The following is a 19,018-nucleotide window of genomic DNA, read 5'->3' as shown; positions in this document are numbered from 1 at the left end:
CCCCTAAAGTTGTGAGCTAAGAGGTCTACTGTTTAATTGCTAAAAAATAGCAGTAGTGTTCATTTGCTAAGAAACTTTATTTTGAAGTCTGCACTATATTGAATAGTTCAGGTCAGTTTTCTTGGTTGTCAGAATGGAATGCCGGTGATATAAGCAGACAAAAAGTAAAGTATCATCTGTTGGAGGAGGCTGTGGAAACGATAATAGTTTGTCAACAGGATTCAAAGGAGAGAAGGATTGGGTGAAGATTCACTTACAATTAAGCATTTGCAATGCAATTGATCTAATTTTTGGGACATTATAAGTGTTCATCCAGACCTATTGCTCTGCTAATGCACAATTGTTATATTGTTATATTTCAACAACAACAACAAAAAGCATGCACTACGAGACGGGCACTGCATTCCATTTTGTATTGGATTCAGTGGCCCGACTTCACAAAGGCAAACTAAGACAATTGTATACCTTTATGACTTTTGGTATTTACAGACGTCATTTACGGGTCATATCTTTATGTTTGCAGTCGGGCCGGAATCTACGCACCCGAACCCTACTCTCTGCACCCGGGCCATTATCTCCGGCTCCAGCCGTACTCTCCGGCTCGGGCCAGATGAAGTGTAGTCAATGGGCCAAAATACTATTTTTTACAAAAAGGAACATTAGGAACGTGTGATAAATGGTAGAGGAGGTCATGAAAATCAGTTTGGACAGGGTAAAGTGTAGTACAACCATCTCCAAGATATCAGTCACTAGAAACCCAACCTGCAGCATCAACTGAGCTGAAATATGGTCTTATGGCTTATTGTCTCTTTTTAGGTCTTAGAGAGAAATTCACACTCAGTGCCAGACCCTGCAGCACCAACTGAGATATGTTTATGGCTGAAAAAGTGGTCTTCCAGCTTTTGTCTCTTTTTAGGCTGGCCTAAAAAGACAGCTTTAGTAGCTTTACTAGCCGCATGTTTTCAAACAAATATAATAAAAAAATATATGCATATATAGGGGGTCTGATTGGTCTGAAGACATGTCAATCAAACTTTACTCCCTCCCGACTCAACAGAAGCTATATAGATCAGCAGCTGTCCAATACAGCTATTGGCCTTGCACATGAACACATACACTTCAAAAATTGTTTTCCAAGAGTAGCATTTGTTAGACACTTGCACCTCCCAATGACAGATAGTCCATATGTATAGTAGGGTTTCATCAACTATTTCCATAGCCCTCAAGACATTTATTGTAAATTACAATGTTGATTCCTCACTATAAACCAGCTCTGGTATTTGTATGTATCCTACAGAAAACACGAACACATGATCAGAGTAGGTAGAAATGTATGCAGATTTTTAGGGTGAAACCAAACCTCCCTCAGGTTTGGTATTCACATTTCATCCATTTGTATCTGACTCTAGAGAGAGACATCTATTGGTGCATTAATGGTTATACCATTTTGGGAGTATTACTACTCAGCTCGTCAGACAAAAGTCCATCGCCTGGCTGCTTATACAGCTATGAACAGGCATTGTCAAGTAATTAAGCCTATGGAAAACAGGCACAAATGATTAAAATCGGAAAAGTGTGTTTGCAAACTTACATATTAAAACCACACTCCCTCATCTTGGTGCAGGTTATTTGAATCACATGCATCTGGCTTGAGCAGGACCTTTATTAACACAAAGTGGAACTGCAGCTTCATGAAAGAATTTCTATGATTTTGCATTTGACTCAAAGGGGTATCTAGCAACCATGTGTGGAACTGTAGCTTCACAAAAGAATTTCCGTGCTTTTGCTTTTGACTTGTGAGGGACACCTTGTAATAACTAGTAGAACAATGACTTCAAGTAAGAATTTAAAGGTTTTTGCATTTTACTTAAGAGGGACACATAGTAATGGCTTGTTGAACTGCACATTCATGAAAGAATTTCAATACTTTTGCATTTGACATGAGAGGGCCACTTAGTAACAACTAATAAAACTGTGGCTCTACATTAGAATTCCAATACTTATGTATTTGACTTAGGAGGGACAACTAGTAACAACTTGTGGAAGTACAGCTTCATGAAAGCATATTCAGGCTTGTGCATTTGATTTAAGAAGGACACCTAGTATTGACTAGTGGAACTGCAGCTTCGTAAAGAATGTCAATGTTTTTGCATCTAACTTAAGAGTGAGGTTCAGTAACGCCTTTGGGAAATGCAGTTCTGGGAAATAATGATGAAGATTTAGCATCTGACTCAAGAGTGACCTCTAGTAACGGCTTGAGAAATTACAGATCCGTGAATATACTTGTGTTTATAAATCTATAGTCATTGAAAAAAACAGCAGTTTATAACTGTCAAATTTCTATGGTTTTGTGTGGGTAAAATTTGCACCTAACTATGATATCCCTGTAACCTTTGTTTTTTCCAGTGAATTTGTATGTCTTTTTTAACATAAAGTAATATATAATTAAAGGACATTTATGCAACCATTGCAGCCCATGGCCTTTGGCTGTGCACAGCAGGAGTTGGCCACAGGGGCCTGGCCACAGCCAGGCCCTAAGGCCAACCCTCCACACATGTACCCAACTCCATGCTGTGTGGCAGGGGTATGGTGTGTGAGTGGGTGCGTTTTTTTCCATTGGGATTTGGATCCACGGGTACCTGCTGATACCCTGCGGGATGAGTGGAGTATCGGCATTTCTAGATATCTATGAATGTCTTTCCATAATAACTCCCAAACTACTGAACAGATGTACACCAGATTACAATAAGAGATCTTTCTCGACCAAGTTCTAGCTTTCTGCCAAATTTGGTGGAATTCCGGTCAGCGGTTCAGGCTGTGTGTCTAAAACCTGCAGAATCCCAATAGACATTGCATGGGGAAAAAGTGTTTTGGGACTCCCCCTTCTCCAGTATTGGGGTGTCTTTCATAGGCTCAAATGCCTGAATCATTCCCCGTCGTCGGAGTGGGAGTCCCACGGTACATAAAAAAGCAATAATTTGTATATAAGAGAACCAAACCCCTTGGTAATACCAACCAGGAAGTAAAGTAGCCCTAAGCTACAATAGAAAAACGTTCACACTCATGACTATCCTAGTCATTTTGTATAGATGGGGTGAAGGGTGAAGATGGACAAGGGGCTGACGATGAAAGCCCAGATCCTGGGGGTAACCGGTACCTGCTTCGGCCTTTTAAAAATGTTGCGGAAGTCTCTGCCTCTCTTGTCCGAGGAGCACAAGAGGTTGACAGTGCAGGCCCTGATAGGCTCCAGGTTGGATTATGCCAACATTCTTTACCTGGGCCTGCCAGAGTATCTGCTGCAGAGGCTGCAAGTTGTACAGAACGCGGCGGCTAGGGCCATCTTTGGCCTTAGTAGACGTACCAGCGTCTCTGGGTTGTTGGTGACGCTACACTGGCTACCCATCCGCAAACGGATTGCCTTTAAGGCTCTGACCCTTGCCTATAAAGCGCTCCATGCCGTGGGAGCTAAACATCTCCAAAAGAGACTGACCTTTTACCTTCCTACCCGCTCGTTGAGGTCGGAATCTCTTCTTTTGGCGGCTGTTCCGCGCGTGAAGAGGGCCCGCTTAGGGGGTCGCTCCTTCAGTCTTCTGGCTCCACAGATGTGGAATTCTTTACCGCTCTCTTTGCGGGGGGCGACTACCCTTCTTGATTTTAGAAGAGGTCTCAAAACCTGGTTGTTCTCGCAATAGGTCTGCCAGTAGCTCTGTTTTATTCTGTTGATTCCTCTCCTCTTTTATCTGTGTTGTGTTATTCTGAAATCTGTCCGCCTTACCTAAAGCGCCGGGACACTCTTTTTGAGTAACCGTTGCGCTATACAAAAAGACTAATAACATAACATAACATAACATAACATAGACCAAACTATAGCCAATCAGACGCCAGAGCCCACCAGATTGTTCTCCCCAGAGACTCAGGCTCTCAGATTTTCTACCGCACGTCGTGTGAAAGGGAGTCTCCCTGAGCTCTGCTCAGTACTTCTCAACCTGACTGGTTTTTCTCCTAATTTTGGAATCTCTTCTTCAAAATCTCTCTTCAGACCATGTGAGTCTTGTGGGAAGCTTAGGCTTTTTAAAGAATATCCCCACAAAAAGTTCATTTATTGTCTATATCCAGACCATGAGGTAAAGGATTGTAAGATCTGCAGGACCTTTCCTCAGAAGACCCTCAGAGACAGGGAAGATCATCTTCTACTATGGTTGCAGAAGATTAAGGACCGGGATGACCCTTTATCTGAGGTAGGAAGTCTGGCTTCGGGGTCTTCTATATCGTCCAGAAAGAGAAAGATTGAGGAAGAGGTATATTTTCCTGGGGCTAATGTGTTGAGAAAAGCTAAGGATTCTAGCTTGCCTTCTTCTACCGCTAAAAAGGCTTCTCCACCTTCTAAATCGGTACCTAAAACGCCCAGAGAAAGTCTGCTAAGTCTTTGCCATCTAAAAGACTGTCAGAGAAAAAATTACCTCAGAAAAAGACAGCCGTCGACGGGTCCCGTCTACAGTATTTCCTCCACGTCAACGGTCTTGGTTACAGTGAGACCCATCTCGTCGACAAGATTCAACAATCAAGCGTCGACGTTCCTCCGTTGTCGAAGTTAAAGAAGATATCGTCGGCGAGTGCATCGTCGACGAAGATAAGCTCATCGACGAAAGTCATCCCGTCGCCGGGTCCCTTGTCGACGAAAGAAGTTTTGCCGTCAACGACCACACTGTCGACGAGAAGTCCATCGTCGTCGAATACGACATCGTCGTCGAAGATTCCATCATCGTCGACAAGTACCTCGTCGACGAGAATTCTATCATCAACAGCTTCGTCGTCGACGAAGACAACATCGTCGTCGAAGGCTTCGTCGACGAAACTTACCTCGCCATTGACAACATCGTGAACATTGAAAGCCCCGTCGACAAAGCATGCAATATCTCCGTTGACGGTCCGTCGACGCCTCTTCTGTCAACATGTACAGATCTACAGGTTTGGTCCGCTGCTCTGCCTGCTGCCTCTTTGACTTCACCATCGACAGGGGTTTCCTTATTAGAAAGAAGAGGCTCTACTCTACCGCCTCTTTTACCCCTAAAGTTGCCTGAGGAGCTTCTGGATTCAGAGGAAGATGATGATCAGGAACAATCTGATGAGGACAACAGTTTCCATGTGGCCAGACGTCCGTCAGAACTATTAATTAAGATGCAGGAGGAAGATCACGAAGAGGAAGAGTTTTTTCCTGCACCAGTTGCTCAAGCCCCTGCTGCAGTACCAACAGCACAGAGGCCATTAGACCTCCCTACAAATTTACAATACATGTTAAATTACTATTACCCCCGGTTCCCTCTGTCTGAGTCGGCAGAGTCACTTCCAGCGACACCCATGCCTCAAGCAGCTGCCTCAGCCTTGAGAGTCCCAAGACAGTCTCCTTTGACACCAGTACCTGAGGTAGATTCTTCTACTCCACCTTCTCCGGCACAATCCCACTATACGTGTAACACCACTGATGACGACAGAGAGGAAGGAGAGGTGGACGATCAATCCGTACTGTCAGAGTGGGATAATTATCAGACGCAGACCCCATCACCTACTGCTCCTCATACGGCGGACTCTCCACCTGTTGATATTGGAGGATTCCGTCTAGTAATGGAAAGAGCAACAAAGAGGTTTCAGATTACTATGGAAGCTAAACAGCAGGATTGTTTTTTATATGACTTTAAAGATCAGCCACAAAAACAAGTGAGGACAATCCCGATAATAGATTTCATTTGGAAGGAGGGCCTGAAAGTCATGTCCACTCCAAATTCTTTACCCGCAGTCTTACCTCGAATTGACAAAAAGTACAAGGCGCCCATTACATCACCTGCATGCCTTATCGGACAAGCTAAGACAGAGTCCGTTGTCACTCAAGTGGCACAGAGTAGAGCTAGAAACATATCCTCACAAGTGACCGCCTCACCTGACAGAGATGGAAGACGTCTCGACTCCATTGGAAAAAAGGTGTCAACGATAGCTGCGACTACGATCCGAGCAGCAAATTCCCTAGCAATCCTAGGGAGATATGATAGACAGATGTGGTCAGACATATCACCATATCTCGAAAAGCTTCCGGAACCGGAGAGGTCAGCAGCAAAGAAGGTGTTACATAAAGGGGAGTGCATCTCTGCAGAGATGATTGACGCAGCTGTGGATGTGGCAACCACAGGCTTCCAAAAATTGCCGGGCGCAGCAGTGTTAAGGAGACAGGGTTGGCTGAAGTCAACTTCCATCTTGCAAGAAGTCCAGGCAAAGATAATAGATATGCCTTGCGAAGGAGAATATCTATTTGGCCAGTACATTGATGAGGCTTTGCAGGCCATAAAGAAAGATACAGACACCGCAAGGTCGCTGGGAAACCTGCAATTTCGTAAATCGTCCTTTCATGGCGCCAAAGGACGCGGGTCCTATTCAAATAGAGGAGGATATTCTCAGCAACGCTCGTACCATTCATCACAAGGTAGCCAGCGATATCAACCGTATAAACAACAGACAGCGAGGCAAAAACTTTTCGCAAGGGAAAAGAAAACCCTCCTATCGGAGACGAGATTCTGCTAAAAGGCAATGAGAACTGCCACCTGCCACCACCTCTGCCAGTACCAAGGTCAAAAGTTGGAGGAAGAATATCCCATTACTTATCAAATTGGTTCAAGATTACTACGGACAAGTGGGTCCTGGATGTAGTGGCCAGAGGACACGCTTTAGAATTTGTCAAAATCCCTCCAAATTCACCTCCAAAATGTCCGCCACCAGCTCACCTCAAAGAGATTCTTTCCCAAATAAATATAATGATTCGGAAGGGTGCATTCGAGAAAGTTCCTCAATTACAAAGAGGAAGAGGTATCTATTCGAGGTTCTTCCTCATACGAAAAAAAACAAGAGAATGGCGCCCCATTCTCGACCCACGCGCCCTCAACAAATAGCTCAAGAAGATGTCCTTCCGGATGTTAGCACTTCAAGAAATCCTCCAGCTCCTCTAGATCTTCAAGATGCCTACTTTCATGTGCCCATTCTCCCAAGGCGCAAGAAATTCCTGAGGTTCAGAGTGGCTGGCAGGGACTTTCAATTCAAAGTTCTCCCGTTTGGGCTTCGTTCAGCGCCCCGAGTATTCACAAAGATATTAGCCCCAGTAGAGGCACATCTTCGCTTGGAAGGCATTAAAATCTTCCCGTATTTAGACGATTGCCTTATCAAGGCCAGTTTTTTAAGAGCAGCAAGGGTACATGTCCAAAGATGCCTCTCGCTCTTCCAGTCTCTGGGACTTTCAATCTATTTCAAGAAATCCCATCTTGTTCCGTCACAAAAGATATTGTTTTTGGGAGCAAAATTAGATACTCGCCTCACCCAAGCCTTTGTCTCGAAAGAAAGACAACTCAAGATTTACAAGATGGCCCTCAACTTACGACAAAAAGAGTACGTTTCACTACAAATGTATAAGTCATTCCTAGGGATGCTATCATCCTGCATCCCTCTCATACCCAACTACCGTCTCCGGATGAGACCTTTCCAAGAGGAACTCAGTCTACAATGGGTTCAAGTGTCAGGGTCGTTCGACGACAGGATCGCCATAACCTACTGTATGAGAGAAGCTTTTCTATGGTGGACCCGAAAAGAGAATCTGCAAATAGGGCGTTCATTCCTAACGGAGATACCAAGTTACACCATCACAACAGATGCTTCCCTGGAAGGATATGGGGCACACCTACAGGGAATTACCGTCAATGGGAAATGGAATACACATCAAAAGAAGTGGCACATCAACCTTCTAGAGTTGAGAGCAATTTTTTTGTCCCTGAATTCTTTTCAGACGGTGATACACGGATCCACAGTTCTAATCAGGACAGACAATACAACAAGTATGCATTACTTGAACAAACAAGGGGGCATAAGATCGGCCCTTCTTTCTCAGGAGGCCCAGGAGATTTGGAGTTGGGCTCTGCGTCACAGAATAAATCTGTCAGCAACGCACGTTCTAGGAATGTCAAATGTGCTCGCCGATTCTCTCAGCAGAGCGACAGCGACAAATCACGAATGGGAACTTCATCAGCCGACTCTGGACAGAGTTTTTCAGAAGTGGGGTCAATCCCGACCTGGATTTATTTGCGACGAAGCAGAACCACAAATGCCCATACTTTGCAAGTTGGATTTCCCACAAGGATTCATGCGGAGAAGCACTTTCGATGAACTGGTCTAAAATATTTGCATACGCTTTTCCGCTGATTCCTTTGGTTCCCAGGGTCATCCGAAAAATGAAACAGCAACCATGCCGCCTCATCCTCAACGTGCACAGGTGGCCTAGCCAATATTGGTTTACCGGGCTCCTACTTCTCTCGGAGTGCAATCCCAGACAACGTCAAGCACTACCAAATCTTCTAACAATGCAAGAGGGTCAAATTTGTCATCCGGACCCAGCTTCCTTGAAATTAGCAGCTTGGCTCCTCAACACGTTGAATTCGCCCATTTAGATATCCCAGAGGATTGTAAAGAGGTTTTAGCCAATGCTCGAGCGCCTGCTACTATTAAGACTTACAAACTTAAATGGAAAAGGTTTTGTGCCTGGTGTCTTGCGGCCAATTTACATCCACTCCATGCGAAACCAGAACAGATCTCACCGTTCTTTCTTCAATTGGCTAAGTCTGGCTTGTCTTATTCCACACTGAAAGTGTTTTTAGCGGCCATCTCCAGATTCCGTCAGAATGGCTCTAATTCTTTGTATTCCACTAGAATAATTCAGCAATTCTTCAAAGGCCTTTTTTGAATGTTCCCGCCTGTTCGGCGTCCACCTCCTTCCTGGTACTTCAATGTTGTACTCTCTCAGCTCATGCGTCACCCCTTTGAGCCTATTCATAAAGTGGATCTCAAATTCCTTTCCTGGAAGGTTTCTCTCCTTCTAGCTCTAACATCGGCACGTAGAGTTAGTGACATTCAAGAATTCATCATCAAAGCTCCGTTTTTACAGTTCACTTCAAATTCGGTGGTGCAACGTACCAATCCAAGCTCACTTGCCTAAAGTTCCATCCGACTTTCACCTTAATGAGCCTCTGCTTTTCAAGACATTCTTTCCTAATCCACAAACAAGAGCAGAGAAGGCCTTGCATTCCCTGGACATCAGAAGATGTCTTAAATTTGACCTCCAATGAACTGCTACATTGCGTAAGACAGATCAGCTCTTTGTAGCATACGGAAGGATACGTCAAAGATACGCTGTATCTAAGCAGACCATAGCCTGTTGGGTGTCCTCAGCAATTAGTGTCTGTCACCAGCAAGCAGGAAGACCACTGCAATCATTGCCAAGAACGCATTCTACGGGATGGGTCTCCTCCTCAACAGCTCTCTTCGCTGGAGTGCCTCTTCATCATATCTGCAGAGCAGCAACCTGGACCAGCATGCATACCTTCACCAAGCACTATTGCTTTGATGCTGCCAGCGATGCAGATACTTCAGTGGGACGAGCAGTGCTTTGAAATCTTTTTAAATAACGTGAGCCTCTGTTCTCCCTCCTCCTCCATGCTCTTCTAGACGCTTATGTTTCATGTAATATTCTTTGCAAAATGTACATATGTATAGGAATGCAAAAAAGCTTCTATGAACAGGATGGTGTGTACTGCTATTTACTCTGATTCAGGCATGTGAATTTATGAAAGACACCCCAATACTGGAGAAGAACAATAGTTACTTACCTGTAATCTGTGGTTCTCCAGTATTGATGTCTTTCATAGATTCACATGCACCCGCCCACCTCCCCTCAGAGGCTCCTCAGGTGATATTATTGGTTTTACTCCTGTGCGAGAACATCTGAGAGCCTGAGTCTCTGGGGAGAACATTGTGGTGATTGCTGGCGCCTGATTGGCTGTAGTTTGGTCTATACAAAATGACTAGGATAGTCATGAGTGTGGAAGTTTTTCCATTGTAGCTTAGGGCTACTTTACTTCCTGGTTGGTATTACCAAGGGTTTTGGTTCTCTTATATACAAACTATTGCGTTTTTATGTACCGTGGGACTCCCACTCCGACGACGGGGAATGATTCAGGCATGTGAATCTATGAAAGACACCAATACTGGAGATCCACAGATTACAGGTAAGTAACTATTGTTCTTTTTATCCGCCCCATCTTGAAACTTTCCATGGAGAACTAGGCAAAGTAGGGCACCTTTTTGGAAGGTTTCGTGAATATTCGTCAAATGACGCCAAAGTTATTAGCAAAACAACTTACTCCCAACATAATATAGCAAGCACACGAGGGCTGTGAGTTTACAGCTTCTTCATTAGTTAGGGCCTCCCACGACCCAGCAGCTAGGAGAGACGCGTTTTGGCTGCCGCAAGCAGCCTTTGTCTGTCTATCTATCTATCTATCTATCTATCTATCTATCTATCTATCTATCTATCTATCTATCTATCTATCTATCTATCTATCTATCTATCTATCTATCTATCTATCTATATATACATATATATACATATAATCTATACATATGAGAGAGAGATAGATAGAGAGAGAGATAGATAGATAGATAGATAGATAGATAGATAGATAGATAGATAGATAGATAGATAGACAGATAGATAGATAGATAGATATATTTGTATATATATTCACAAGCCTTCAGTTCCTTAAATTGTTGCTATAGGTTCTTCTTGTTGTAGAAATTGAACTGCCACCTAACAGAAAATATTAAAGCATTCAACCCGAGCAATAGAACAATAAATCTGTGAGTTTTACCAATTAGAATACCAAAAGTGTGATATATGAATTATATGCCCTTGTAATCACAAGTATCACAGCGAATCAATCAAGAATTTGATGCAACACCAAGACTATACCACTAGTAGAGCACTATATCAGCAAAAATGTAATATTTGCAGCACCATATTGTGGGTTTCCCCAGGCAATAATCTCAATAGATGAGGTGTTTTAAAAAAGAATCCGAAATGTACTTGAAATTGGCCTTGAGGCAGGGGCTCGATGAACATTCCAAAACCCAAAACATCATAGTTTAGTACAACAATAGACACCAAGTACAGTTTTTAATGTACATACCACACAGGGTGAGGGTGGTGAAGTTATATTATGCATGGCTCCCCCTTAACTTCTCAATCTTTTGATCTTAACAGGGGGAGAATTAGAGAAAACCACATGAAACATAAAAGTGTATATAACTGTGAAAAAAGGGATGTTTTTCGCCTCAGGTTTATTTGATGTTTCCCTGAGGATCTATTGACTTGTATTCACAATTACAAATGTATTATTCTATACATGCACCAGCTTTGCTAGAGATTTCTTGCTACCACCAGGGAATACACTAGTGTAGGGGAAGTTTCAACATGTGAGGTTTCCTTGGTTAGATGGGGCAAGCATTCGGCTCTTTGAACTGCATTGGAGATAAGTTACAACTGCTATTCATGATCGCATAGGAAAGTGGGTGGAAAATGTCACAGCCATTACCTGACCCTCTGATCTCCTAATGGACCCTACAGGCTACATGTATACTTCCATTTCACACTCCTTGCTTGTGTGAGGTTCACATCTCGAATGCTGTGCCCTTGCACCATCCTGACCACTCCTTTCACTCCTATGACAGCTTGTTCTCCCTGCCTCTGCCTAGCTGGAAGCCTTTAGCTGGTAATTGCGGAGAGGCTTTCTGCAGGAACCCTCACTGCTGATAGACTGAACATGTTGAACCTCACCTGAATTGAAGTCAAGAACTTTTGCAAAAACAAAGTGGCTCACCTTCAGAATCAAAGTATATAATATAGCTTACTCCTATGCAAGAGCATATTCAGAAAACTTCAAGTGGTTTAGATGTATGCCAGGGTTTAATATCTTCTATCTTGGCAGTTTTTAAAATTCCATCTTTGTAGATTTGTTTCCAGTGCATGGTGGCTCAACATAGCCCTGTTTCTTCACTTCCATTACTTAAGACATACAAACTCATTGGGAGAATCCACTAGAGATATGTAGTTGTAGACACACAACAAGTGTTTTGGTTTTGAAAATGTGTAAATCCTAATTCTTTAAATCAAGAATTGCATTTAACAATGTCAAATTTAATTTATGACACTTTAAAGTAACTCAAGTGTGCAAAAGGTTTTATGAATAATGCCCAAATTCAGTTTCCATTTGTGGACATACAAACAAATTGGTTTACATTTACACTCAATCACAAATAATGGAGCACACTGATATAGATCCAAAAAATTTTGCATAACGTTTTTTTCAATCGCTTGGTAGATGATAATGAAACGTAGTAAATTATTGATATCAAAAAAATCTGACAAGCCTCATTGTTTCACAAACAGATATTTAAACTGTGTGAACAGATATCATATTTTGGAGTTAAACTGAGCTTTTAATGGAGTGAAATTTCTTTTGCAGCTTATCCATATCCGGCAGATGGGGATGTTGTCAAAGGCTGTGTTAAAGACTGCAAACCATCGGAAGATAGCATTGGAGTAGAGCATCCGACTTTCTGCTGCAATTACGATCTTTGCAATCGAGCTGGTATCAATGTCACGAGGGATGATGCAAATAGCAAGGAAATCAGTTACGCTCTATTGACTGCGTCCGCTGGATTTATCATTGTGCTGCATCAGACAGGACTCTAGTTGCTTTGTATCTCCAAGTGGACTTTGCTATTTCAAGAGGGTCGCTGCCTGGAAGGAAAGCAGCAGAATGTGGAAGACATACAAATACAGGCAAGAACAGAGCACAACTTCCCCACTGTCACTGGCTCAGAACTCCAGTATATGGTGGTGATAACGGCAAGATTTCATCTTGTCAAGATCTCTCTTCAGATTCTTCTCATATTCTAGTTTTTGATGCAAAACTGTGACAATTTCCTCAAGTGTGAGGCTGTCTAATAATGTATATTAAATGACTATTCCTACATTGTATCTCATTTAAGAATGAAATTCAGTCACAGTGAGTGAAGTAAAAGTTAATTGTTTTTGCACCATAAAAAAGAATATTGGGCCATATGTACAGATACATTTTCCAATACAAACAGAGCGGGTAAAACCCTTTGATACACCAGTCCCACAGTTTCTTATTTTGCATATAGAATTTACCATTAGTTGTACAAATTCACAGCACTTGGAAATATCATTCTGTAAAAAGGTCAACACAATAAATGAATAACTAGATACCCAGACTATTACAAAGTCATGGGTTTGCCCTTGTATCATACGCTGATCAAACACAAATAATTGTCTCGGTAAGTGGATCCCCTAACACCTTTGTGTGGAACTAAAGTCTTATAAAACAGAGGTCCTACTTTTTGGCAATAATCCCCACTTTTGGACCAACAGCTAGTGGCCCGTTCTGCTCAGACCACTACCCACATCTGTCTCAAAAACAAAAAATCTGGGAGTTATTATGGATAATAAACTATCCATTGAGGTTCAAATAACTCCACTGCCTCCAGCTGCCATCTTATATTAATATGCTGCACAGTTATACCCGCTTTGATATTGTCAAGACCAACCCTGGGTTTAATACTATGCTACAACGGAGCATGCAAAGTTTGTACTAATTCACACTTCACAAACATGCCTATTATAAGCATATAACCAATTCACAAGAGTGAACTTTTACAAATAAACATTAGGCAATGAGAGAGCTGACGATTTCGGAGCCCCTCCTAACCTAGGCGAGGACCAAGCACATGCCTTGAACACAAAGAGCATAAACAAAAAGCACATTTTGTTGAACTTCAGTGGTGGTCCCATCCTCTTAGGACCACCCCAAGCACAGTTATTGGCAAAAAAACAATCCCAACCAAAGGCCCTGTAAAGCATTATGGGACGAGATTAGCAGTGGGCAGTAAATATTATAGTGTCAAATATCAAAATAATTCTACAAAGAGCTGCAGTTCATCTAGTCGTTACTAGATGTCCCTCACGAGTCAAATGCAAAGTATTGAAATTATTCTTACATCCAGCTGCAGTTCCACTAGTCGTTACTAGATGTCCCTCACGAGTCAAATGCAAAACCATTGAAACCCTTTCATCAAGCATTTTCATTTGACTTGTGAGGGGCATCTAGTAACCACCAGTTGAACTGCAGCTCTTTGTAGAATTATTTTGATATTGGATACTATATAATATTCACTGCCCACTGCTTATCTCATCCCATAATGCTTTGCAGGGCCTTTGGTTGGGAATGTTTTTTTGGCAATAACTGTGCTTGGGGTGGTCCTAAGAGGATGGGACCACCACCAAATCGTTCAATAAGAAGTGCTTTTTTGTCTTCAAGGCATCTGTTTGGTACTCCCCCTAGGTTAGAGAGGATCCGAAAATCATCACCTCTCTCACTGCTTGCTAATTATTCAGTTTCACTTCTGTGAAAATACTAAATGCACTTTAGCATATAAAGATAGAGATACTTATTTTATCATAGCTGGCACTGTGCAGGATGCCAATTGCAATTATTGTGCAATTTTTTCACGGTGCAGACAAGTACACAGTGTCATCAGCTACTCTACGCAGACTATGTGTACTACATGAAGCTACGTGTAGTCAAGATTGGACTACTATAACGCCCTACTCACCAATGCAACAAAATGCAGCATCCAAAAATTGCAGATCATACAAAATACTGCAGCCAAGGTCTTCCTTGAATTCCCTAAATCTGAGTATGTAACAGCCATTCTTCCCCGATTACATTGGCTGAAGGTAGCAAAGCGGACTCAATTTAAATTCCTTTGCATTGCATTTAAAGCACTTAACCAAATGGGTCCTACCCAACTAGCAAGCTATCTAAAACCATATGTGCCAACCAGACTGTTAAGATCAGCAGAACCCAGGAATTTAACTGTTTACAGGATAAAAAAGACCAAGTTGGGTGGAAAGAGGTTTGCAACCAACACTGCAAAGCTCTGGAACTCCCTGCCAATCTCTCTGAAGAGTAAGACAAACTTGTTAAAATTCAGGAAGAAATTAAAAACATGGGGCCATATTAACAATGGCCTGCGATAATCATCGCTGGCCGTGCTTAGCGATAATTATATTATCCAAGGCTATCTCTGGAATTTATCGCCCTGGTAGCGCTAAATTGACAACACGTTGCTCCAGGGCGATAAAAATTCCAGAGTTAGAGAGGTTATCGCCCTTTTGCAGGGAATATCTCTGGTTTCCAGCGATGTTCCCTGCAAAAGGGCGATAACCTTGCTGATACGATAAGCCTACAGGGTCGTATCAGCATAACCCACTCCTTATGTTAGTGATGGCTAAGTCAGGATATTAGCAGACGTTAGGCCGTTTTCGCCAAAATCTAATGTGTGCTAAAATCATGTGGGCTGTCTTGTAAATATCGCGATGTAAACATCAGCAATATTTGCAAGATACGCCATCTGGGGTACGCCTAGTAACACCCACTTTGCATCTCATTGGAGATGCAAAGGGAGGCGTTGGGAAAAGGGTGCTAACCTGCGATTATGCAGGTTAGCACACTCTTGTAATTAGGGCACTGGTTTTATCTCCGCTTTTTTGGCTTTGTAAGCCAAAAAAACAGAGATAAAGCCCTTGTAAATATGCCCCTAAGCTTTTAGGGCCTCATTTATGAGGCCTTGCGTCAGTTTTGCGCCGCCGGTGCGTCACTTTTTGTGACGCACCAACGGTGTAAAGAATGCGCCTTGTTGTGCCATATTTAAAAAGTGACGCATCTAGGTAGATGCGTCACTTTTTAAACCCCTGCGCCACATTATACCTGCGTCAGGTATAATGTATGCAAAGGGGGTGTTCCCCCGCAAAAAGCCTCGTAATAGTGACGCAGTGAAATCTATTAGATTTCACTGCGTCACTTTTAGGACGCTGTTGCGTCAAAATCTTGCGCCTGCCTCACAGCAGGCGTAAGACTGATGCAAGCCCTTTCACATGGGGCTTTCCCCATGTGAAAGGACGCATTGCTGGAGTTGCGTCACTTTTGTGAAACACTCCAGCAATGCGTCACTTTTGCGCTTACAGATACGTCAGAAATACTGACGTATCTGTAACTCCTTGCGACATGATGCGTCATACATTAAATATGACGCATCAGGAATGTCGCAAGGAGTGCGCAGTGAAAAGTGACGCATTGCTGTTTTCACGCAGCGATGCGTCACTTCTCATAAATGAGGCCCTTAGAGTTTAACTCTCTGTCACCATGCTGTTTGCATGTGTTTCAGGTAGCGCCTAGACAACTCAGGGGACTGTTGCGCTTTACAAATCTATCATTCATTCATTCATTCATTCATATACACATATAGTGAACAGTAGTCTTCCAAAAGCATGTAATCTCTGCTTTTTCTTCAGCAAAGGTTTAGTGAATCTCAGCATAAGTCCCTTATGATGAATAAGGCTTTTACAATACTACTGACACAGTCGTAGTGTACAGTAAAGAAGTGCAGTACACCAATATTTACCTCAGTATTTCAAGTAATACAAAGCCATCAATAGATTGGTGGGGCTAGCATCCACCTATTTGAAGAATCATCATTAGCATTAGAAAATCAGTCGCCGGAATGTAGACTAAGGGTCTGCAAAATTGAATTTTTGTGAAATTCCACTTTTACATTTTTAGACACAAATGCCCAAAATTCAGTTACCGGCATCTGGCATGAAAAGTTAAGAGATGATTATACCTCACTGTAGGAGATTGGTTCCACCTCTTTAAACCCCCTGGATTTTTTGATTTTGACTACATGGTTTATAGACTTTTACTATGAGTGAGTCTCATAACCTCTCATTTAATGCTAATTCTATAGAAACTGGCTGCATGTGGCTTTTGGGATAAGACTGTTGCAGCACTGCTAGAGTAAGAGGCTCTGGGTGTGTTGCGCATGAGTACACTTGTGTGCTCTCATGTGTGGGATGAGCACGGAGACTATTGTCTAGCTCAGCCCGGTATCTGCGCACAGGCATCCTATTGCAGAAGTTACTTTTCAGAGCAGTCTTTACCCCACTTAGGCCTACAGATTCCAGTGAGGTATCAATCTTAGGGGTAAAAATGTACACAGAGTTTAGATCCACTGTCTTTTTTCTGATAACTGTACTTCTTGTGGCACTTTGAGAATCAACATATTTTCCTGTCTCAGTCATAATCAGATTCCATGCTTCTGTCCTCCAATTAAACACAGTTAATTATTATGCTTGCCAGCAAGAGGATCAAATGCCTCCCCACACAATAGAGGCGTTATCAGTGCTTGGCCCAGTTCCTGGCAAAGGAAGAGGTGAAAAGGCAATTTGCATATGCTTACTAACTCTTCAATGTTCCCTGTCCAAGCCCTCAGAAACAAAAGATCAAGGCCAGACCTCTATAGCCAAACAAAGAAGAAATGCGTTACTTACCTGTAACTGCAGTTATCCAGTATTGGTGTCTTTCATAGATTCACATGCCTGAATCATTCCCCGTCGTCGAGACGGGAGTCTCCGATACATAAAAAAGTAATGTCCTATAGACATACATAGAGAATAGTAGGCCTAAAGGCCTCATCTTAGTAACATATCCATGTCCTTTTGTAAAAAGGACCAAACTCTAGAGAAGAGCCAATCAGCTATTACCTCCCTCTAGAACCTTCCTGGTAGGAGCCTCAGTCCCTCAGATTTTCGTACGCACTAAGCTAAGTAGGCGTGACACTGAGAGATTTAGGTGAGTCCTTTCAGGGAAGGCGGGAGGGTTGCATGTGAATCTATGAAAGACACCAATACTGGATAACTGCAGTTACAGGTAAGTAACGCATTTCTTATCCAGTATTATGGGTGTCTTTCATAGATTCACATGCCTGAATCAGAGTAGCAAGCAATGCAGAGTGCACATTTCTGCATATACAAGTCCTTAGATAAGACACACCATGCGAGCATGAACAATCATTAGTCATCCACAGTAAGTATTACTAAAGAAATGTGCATACCAGAGTAGGATGGAGGGACGGAGGAAGGCTCACCTTACTGAAATAGATGGCGTAACACTGTCCCACTGCTGCATCATTCATCAGCTCTGTATCCAGGCAGTAGTGCCTAGTGAAGGTATGCAGCGACTTCCATGTTGCCGCCCTGCAAATGTCAGTGACTGGCACCCCTGCAAAGAGAGCCATAGAAGTGGACATAGCTCTCGTGGAGTGCGCTCTCCCTTTGGAATGCAATGGCTGTCCAGCTTGGTCATGACAGAAAGCAATGGCTGTAGAAATCCATCTGGAGATGATCTGCTTGGCAAGCGGTAGACCTTTCCTAGGTCTGCTGTAAGCTACGAATAACTGGTTAGGTTTCCTGAATGTTTTCGTTTTGTCAATGTAAAACTTCAAGCATCGCTTGAGATCCAAAGAAAACAGCGATCTCTCAGCTGCCGTGCTATGGTTTGGAAAGAAGGAACACAGAACCACAGGTTCATTTAGGTGGAAGTCAGACGGGACTTTTGAGATAAACCTAGGATTGGTTCTCAGGATTACTCTGTCGTTTTAAAACTGTAGAAAAGGATCCTGGATTGAAAACGCCTGTAGCTCACTGACCCTCCTTGCAGATGTGAGCGCCAGGAGGAGTGCTGTTTTCCACGAGACATAACTTAGGTCAGCTCTGTGTACTGGTTTGAACGGATGTTTCATGAGCTGGATAAGAACCACATTGAGATGCCAGGTAGGTGGCAACATCCTTACTGGCGGGAAAGATCTGTATAATCGTTTCAAAAATTGCTTAATCAACCCGCTGGACCAGAGCGATGGACTCGTTAAAGTACTTTCATAACGAGATATTGCTGTTAAGTGTACTTCAATGGAGGAGTGGGCTAGGCCCGACTGTGCCAGATGTAATAGATAAGGTAAAAGTTGCTCCAGTGATGTGGAGAAAGGCCGAATTCCGTGATCTGCACACCTAACACAAAAGCGCTCCCATTTCAGGGAATACGTTTTGGTCGTGCTATCCACCCTTGTTCTGGCAAGAATGTCTACAGTCTTGTGGAATATTCAGATTGTGGAACTCTCTGAACTCAGGAGCCAGGCGGCTAACCTGAGAGACTTCAGATCCGGAGGTTGAACTTGA

The 19,018-nt window shown here is 42.8% G+C and overlaps 1 protein-coding gene across 1 annotated transcript in view; it reads left to right on the top strand.

Moving 5' to 3' along the window:
* The window catches only part of LOC147724776 (ly6/PLAUR domain-containing protein 2-like), a 63,061-nt gene extending 50,105 nt beyond the window's left edge, over window positions 1–12,956 (top strand). The window contains exon 3 of the mRNA XM_086967064.1: window positions 12,387–12,956. Within this exon, the coding sequence (XP_086823190.1) occupies window positions 12,387–12,616 (230 nt within the window). The 3' untranslated portion in view covers window positions 12,617–12,956. The remainder of the gene's footprint in view (window positions 1–12,386) is intronic.
* The last annotated feature ends 6,062 nt before the right edge of the window (window positions 12,957–19,018 follow it).

This window comes from Lissotriton vulgaris, chromosome 4_1 (genome assembly GCF_964263255.1).
Source record: "Lissotriton vulgaris chromosome 4_1, aLisVul1.2, whole genome shotgun sequence".
Taxonomy (NCBI): domain Eukaryota; kingdom Metazoa; phylum Chordata; class Amphibia; order Caudata; family Salamandridae; genus Lissotriton; species Lissotriton vulgaris.
Note: the sequence above shows the minus strand (reverse complement) of the source record. Positions and strands in the feature narration are given on the sequence as shown.